The sequence below is a fragment of the Athene cunicularia genome (assembly GCF_003259725.1).
Source record: "Athene cunicularia isolate RWA chromosome 11 unlocalized genomic scaffold, athCun1 chr11_part1, whole genome shotgun sequence".
NCBI classification, from domain to species: domain Eukaryota; kingdom Metazoa; phylum Chordata; class Aves; order Strigiformes; family Strigidae; genus Athene; species Athene cunicularia.
This window is the reverse complement of record NW_020799113.1, coordinates 18,820,598-18,826,813: the sequence shown is the minus strand read 5'-3', so window position 1 is coordinate 18,826,813 and position 6,216 is coordinate 18,820,598. Positions and strand designations below refer to the sequence as shown.

Sequence of the window (6,216 nt, the reverse complement as noted above, 5' to 3'; positions counted from 1 at the left end):
GTAACAGAAAGTCCAACCCAGGCAGAGGGAGATGTAAGGGCAGGAGACCTGTGAGATGAGCCACAGGAAAGCAGAGTTCTAACCAAAGCAAACAATGACACAGAAGAGGACTACGGCGATGTCACCCTGCCTGATAAACACAATTACTAGTTTCCTTTATGTAAGACATACTGTCTTCCTTCAACACTGGGAGAAGGAGTTTAACTATGGAGAGGAGCTGCATCAGCACAGGGGTATACAGGTGAGAGCAGCATGCCTTCGCAAACCCCAGCCACAACCCCTTAGTGATGTCTAAGGTAGTGTTGTCTACCCCAGAAGGGCAAAAAGGGCTTGACCTGGACTACAAGATCCCTTGTAGCGATGCTCTGGCTTCACCAGGAAGTCAGGGCTGAGAGGAGAAGCCTGACTGCCTGGTACGTTAAGACAATGAGATACAAACCACCATGGGGCTCTTCAGCCAAGCCCCAGATTACAACGCTCCTCTTGGATCTTCCCAACACACCAATGTGTTTTCTCCCCGCTTCCCTTTGGTCCTAGGGGAAATCTGTATCCCCTCAGCAGCAGCAGTGCAGTCCAGCCCAGAGGAGGAGTCAGGCTGTGAGATCCACAAAGATGGCGTTGGCAGTGGTCTGTCCAAAGATGAAGGCTCCAAGGGTGACCATGAACACCCCGTAGCTGACCTGGGCCCACCAGCTGCGGATGCGGGAGGACAGGGTGTGTTTAGAGGGGACCTTCACTCCAATATCCACAGGGGAAGGGGTGAGAGAGGAAGATGTTTCAGTTACCTGATTGCTCTGGTTTCTTGGATCTCGGAGAGCTTGGCTTGAATCAGGCAGAGCCCTGAAAGGCAGGGGAGGCAAGTCAGACCCAGATGTGGACTGTCCCCTGGGGACTGAGCAGACACCCCACAAGCCAGGGAGCCGCACTCCCTGTTACGGACCAGAGAGTCCAGTCAAATAGTTGGGCTGCTGACCAACCTCACACCACACTTTTGTCCTTTTCTAAAGGCCTCCTGGTCCCTGCAGCTCCATCCTGCTCCCTCCCTCTTCAAGACACAAGGCCAGGATAGCTCCACCGGCTCCTGAGCCCTACCTGGGAAGACGAAGATGAAGCAGGCGGCCAAACCCCCAATGACAGAGATGACTTTGCCGATGTCAGGGATGAAGAGAGCCAGGAGGAGGGTCAGGAGGAACCAGCTGATGGTCTGAAGCAGGCGCCTCCTCCGCTCCCGAACCACGTCCTCCTCCACCGTCACCCCGGTGTAGCGAAGCCAGAGGCCCTCCAAGACAGCCCTGTGGGCAACAGATGCAGGGCATGGTGGGGTCTCCCTGCGCTGCCCCTCCTGCCCACACCAGCCCCTGCCTCCTCCCAGCGCTCACCGTCCACAGAAGTGCAGGATGGGGTAGGATGTCAGCACGCAGAGGATGATGAAGGCCCGAGCAAGGGCAACAGGGATGTCGTTGGAGGGGTAGGACAGCAAGACGTCCTGCTCCACACCAGCCCCAAAGGTCAGGAAGCCACAGACACCTGCCAGAAGGGAAGCAGTCAGCAGGGGATGGGGACAAGCCTCTTGCACGTGTGTTTGAGGGACCTGACTTGATTATGGCACAGGGCATACTGCAGCAGGGGTTAGATGGACTCCCCTCCCTTCCCGCTCTGTCCCTCTGCTGACTGGAGGGTCCCTGCACTCCTGAAGCTCAGAGCCCCTCTGAGGACCATGCCATACTCACACAGTGTCCCCTCACTCACCAGTGCCCGTGTAGACGAAGAGAGCGATCACCATGGCCGCTGTCACCACTGCCCCCCAGGTCTTCACCTCCGGCTGCTTCATGCTGTTGAAGACGGGCACACTGCTCACGTGGCACTGCCGGGGACATGGAGAGAGGCAGGGACATGCGATGGGCTGAGCCAGAGTCACAGGGACCCATGTGGGATGTCACACATGATATCACAGAATCACAGAATCATCTTGGTTGGAAAAGCCCTTGAAGCTCCTCCGGTCCAACCATGAACCTCACCCTGACCGTTCCCAACTCCACCAGATCCCTCAGTGCTGGGTCAGCCCGACTCTGCAACCCCTCCAGGGATGGGGACTCCCCCCCTGCCCTGGGCAGCCCTAGGTTTGTCATAAGATCGTGATCCCCCAGGTTTGTTGCTGGAGAAGTAAAGCAGGTGGGGGACAGGCTGCCGTGGACTTTCCAGCTGGGGCAAAATTGATCCGTCTCCATTCAGGGCTGGTGAGACATTAAACTGGCTTCCACCCCCTCGCAAAGCCATGCGGTGAGCACACAGGGAGGGTTCTGACAGAACACCCAGGGGAGCATCCCTGGACCACGCTGGTTCCCCACCCAGGCGGCTGTAGGGCAGGAAGGGGAGCACCAGGCTCGTGGCCTTACCTGGAAACCAAAGCAGATGGTGGGCATGGCATTGAAGACAGCTGTCCAGGTGGAGGGGCTGGCAGGAGAGAAACACCCACCTGTCACATCAGGGCCCCCCGTGCCCCCCACCCAGTGCCCTGGGGCAGGATGAGCTGGGGGTGCTCAGTGACAGGCTCTCTCCTCTGCTGTTACCGTGTCCCCCCACCCAGGACAATACCTTTGCACAGAGCGAGGTTTTCCTGGGACCTGGCACTCCCTGAAGCCTTTCACCGAGACAGAACCAACCAAAATTGAGGACTTACAAAAATAAAAGTATCAGTAAAAAAACAAGAATCTACTTGAACAGTGTCCCAAACCAGTTTAAACTTTGCTCTGCCCTAAAATTCCTGCAACTGGGTCCATAAACGTCCCCAAATTGTGAGGGACAGGGTAAGCCACAGGGGCTGTGCTGGTCAAAATCATCTTGAAACAGATGTAGTCCTGGTTGCTGAGGGAGCACAAACGCTGCACAGGGAACCCTGGGCCGGGCTGTGTCAGAGCTGGAAGTCAATCACCTCTCCTCAAAACCTGCGATGGAGCCATGGGGACCTCCAGGAGGTCTTTTTCAACTCCTTTACCACCTGCTCCTCTGAAACATGCAGAGATGCAGCCACTTGGGAGCTTCTGGCAGCAACAGGCAGTGTCCCCGGCCCCAGGGATAGGACTCGTGAAGGATTTGTCCACAGCCTTTGCAGCCCCTGCTCCCACACCCCTGCCTGGCTCTGCAGTGCTGTGATGGCCACTGTCAGCATCATGTCTCCTGCACTCACCTGGTGGGGATCTCCACAGGCACCAGCTCCTTGTCAGGCCAGATGTACTTGATGATAATGACTGCAGTGACGTACCAGGTGCCAATCACGCTTAGAGAGCTGCAAGAGGGGACAGGAGACCGTCAGCGTACTGCCTTCCTGCTCCGTGAGGAGTTTCCTCCCAGCCTCTCCAGCCCCATCTTCCTTCCTGCACAGCCCAGGCTACCCCACTCCTCCCCATCAGGATCACCCCTGCTCTCCCTTCCCACGGGAATATGCCAGTCACTGACACCCACTGTCCTCAGAGCAGATGTCAACACAATACCACTGTGTTCTGTGAGTGGCAGACCCGCCAGCAAGGGGATGGGCTGGGGTTTGGGCAGGAGAAAGAGGTGAGTGTTCAAAAAGTGACACTCCTCAGTAGCCCTGGTCCAGCTTCAGCAGCCAGGTTACAGCAGGACACTTGGTGGAGCAGGGCTGGCCTGCAGACTACCTGGCCCCGGGACCCTTCCTGGCTCTCTGCCAGGTGGTCGACTCCAAAGACAGGGGACCACACAGCTGAAAGCAGCTCTCCCTGCTTCCTCCAGCGAGCAGAAGGGAGGGACACAAACCCCAGAGTTTGACACCGTGGCTGCACAGTGCTGAGCAGCTCCTCTGCTTCCCAGATGGGGAAAATGAGGCATGGGAAGGCAGAGGAGGAGATGTCCAACCCCTCTGGGGTGAGCAGGCAGAAACGGTGCTAGAACCATGGCGTTTCCACTCCCCATCCCCTGGGACTGTCCTTAGGTGGGTGCTGGCTGGCCCACCCTGGCTCCCAGCCCCCAAGGGCTCTCCCCACCCACCTGGCATATTTTTGGAAGCCGATCTCCTTGGGGATGGATAGGGGCAGGATAAGGAGGAAGGCGGTGATGCTGATGGTGAACTTGCGGTCCGTGTACCAGCGGCTGCTCCCAGCTTCCTCAGGCTCCGTCACCAGAGCAGCAATGACTGTGGGGACAACCCAGGCCATCAGGTTGTCCTCTTCCAGCCGAAGGGACAGCAACTGGTTAATTTTTCCCCTGTGGGACACACTTACTCTTGTCCTCCTGGTCTCCAATGATGATGAGAAAAGCGATGCAGGTGCCAAAGGTATAGATGGCGATGGCCACCTCGCACAGCACACCAGGCACCTTCCCGCAGACAGCCCACACAACCTCCTGGTAGGTCCGCTCGTTGCTGGCCTGCGAGCAGTATGCCAGGATGACCAAGCCTCCGATGATGAAGATCAACATGCACTGGGGTGGGGAAGAGACAAGGAGGGGACACTGAGGCAACAGGGTGACGAGGTCCCAAAGCCACCCTGGGCAGTCTTCCCCGAACTCACTGAGTGCACCACACCCAGCAGAGCTTCTTCCCAGGAGCTCACCATGTCCCCCCTGCTGTGCCCCCTCCCAGGGTGGGGCAAGCGACTGTCCCTTCCCCACTCTCTCACCATCTGTAGTGCGATGCCCGCAGCCACGCCACCAGCCATGCTGAAGGCAGCGGGGAAGTTGAGCAGCCCAGCCCCGAGGGCAGCATTGACCACGATGAAGACAGCTCCCAAAGCCGATGTGGCCCCCAGGCTGTTTCCTTGGCTCTCTCCACTCTTCGGCACCGTCTCCACGCTGGGGCTTTGCAGGAGCCTGGCCCGTTCTCCAGCATCGGCGCTCCACTCCCAGTCCTTGTAGTCGCTGTTGATGCTTCCGGCGCCCTGAGCCATCGTCCCTCCTAGGGTGGCACACGCCACCATCCACGTCCCACTAGCACTCCTGCACCTGCCTCAGCTGGCTGCCTTGCGGAGGGACCTCTGCCAGCACTGGCTCCATCAGGCTGGGACTGCAGCAGCACAGGGGTCTGGCACGTCACGGCTCCTAGAAGAAGGACATGTGTTAATTAAGGTACGTTAACAAGGGACATCAGATGGGGGCAGAGAGGAAATGAGTTCCCCAGGTCTCAGCTTGGGGGTCACAGCATGCAGGTGTCCTCACGCCAGCAGAGATATGAAAGAACTTGCCTCTCGTGCCCCGAATCCAGGGCGAGGTCACCGCTGCCGTTGGACGGGGGCTGGGGAGCTGCAGCCTCACGGCAGGACTCGCCTGTCTGCAGGCACAAGACCCAAGCGTCACAGCTCGCTTCCTGATTTCCGACCCCAATTCCTGCAAGCTCTGCAAGAGCCGCTGTGCACGTGCTCCCGGGTAAAGGTCAGGACTGGGCTCAGCGGGAACGACCCACACGCGCAGCACAAACACTGTGTTCCCGGGAAAAGCAGGACCGGCCCCTTCCAGTGCATCCCCAGGGCGAGCAACAGCACAGGATGTCTCAGAAGCTCTTGGACCTGAAGACCTGGTGTTTCCAGCACTGCAGCCCTTGCAGGTTGGACAGCCCAGATCTCATGCCAGTGCCTCCGAGCTGAAGGAGATCAACCCTGGCAACATGGCAGGGCTTCGCAGGGACCTGCACAGCCAAGGGAAATATTTTTTCAAGGGAAATATCTTTTTTCCCTAGATGACATCTCCAGAGACTCTTCCTGCCCAGCACGCCCTTTGCTTCTAGGCTGTTTAAACCCCGTGCTTGTGCTATGAATCCTCCTCTGAGATTTCTGGGGAAGGGGAAAAATCCCGCAGGGCTGCAGAGGGAAAGAGGAAGGGCAGCCGTCTGCCCCGGGCGTCGGAGCGCGGAGGGGACAGGTCCCACGTCCCAGGCCGGTGGGTCGGCTTTGGCCGAAGCCCCCGCCCGGCCGAGGGAGGGGGTCGATGCTTCTCTCCCATGGCCAGCGGAGGATGCCGCAGGGTTCCCCGCTGGCCCTTCACGCCAGGCAAAGCCACCACGCCGGTGACAAGCTGAGGCCCCGAGAGCAGCCGCTTCTCCCAGGGTGACTCGACAGACCCGCGGCCCCACGCCCGCCCCGCTCCCGGGGAAGCAAGGCCCGGAGCTGGTGACGGTCACCCCGCGTTGGCCGCGGTACGCCGTTGGCCCCCCACACACACACACACACCTCCGCCCCGTGTCTCCGCTGTGTCCCGGCCCCACTC

The 6,216-nt window shown here is 59.0% G+C and overlaps 1 protein-coding gene across 2 annotated transcripts; it reads right to left on the bottom strand.

Moving 5' to 3' along the window:
- Positions 1–34: 34 nt before the first annotated feature.
- Positions 35–5,061, bottom strand: SLC38A7 (solute carrier family 38 member 7). Of its 2 annotated transcripts, XM_026856535.1 has the most exons (10): positions 4,638–5,061; positions 4,242–4,440; positions 4,009–4,153; positions 3,188–3,286; positions 2,397–2,454; positions 1,750–1,864; positions 1,380–1,527; positions 1,093–1,292; positions 786–840; positions 469–693 (listed from the first exon to the last, which is right to left on the bottom strand). In XM_026856535.1, the coding sequence occupies exons 1-10, from the start codon at positions 4,932–4,934 to the stop codon at positions 591–593; spliced, it is 1,419 nt and encodes a 472-aa protein (XP_026712336.1). In that variant the 5' UTR covers positions 4,935–5,061; the 3' UTR covers positions 469–590. The 2 variants fall into 2 exon arrangements, with proteins under 2 accessions (XP_026712338.1, XP_026712336.1); XM_026856537.1 differs by lacking the exons at positions 786–840; positions 1,093–1,292; positions 1,380–1,527 and having other exon boundaries at positions 35–693.
- Positions 5,062–6,216: the final 1,155 nt, after the last annotated feature.

What these genes read in the sequence shown, in the direction of transcription:
- SLC38A7 (XM_026856535.1), bottom strand. Translation starts at nt 4,934, where the DNA reads ATGGTGGCGTGTGCCACCCTAGGAGGGACGATGGCTCAGGGCGCCGGA. An exon ending in GGCTTCCAAAAATATGCCAG is followed by an intron (nt 3,287 to 4,008) that starts GTGGGTGGGGAG and finishes CCCCTCTTGCAG; the next exon opens with CTCTCTAAGCGTGATTGGCA. An exon ending in CTTCGTCTACACGGGCACTG is followed by an intron (nt 1,528 to 1,749) that starts GTGAGTGAGGGG and finishes CCCTTCTGGCAG; the next exon opens with GTGTCTGTGGCTTCCTGACC.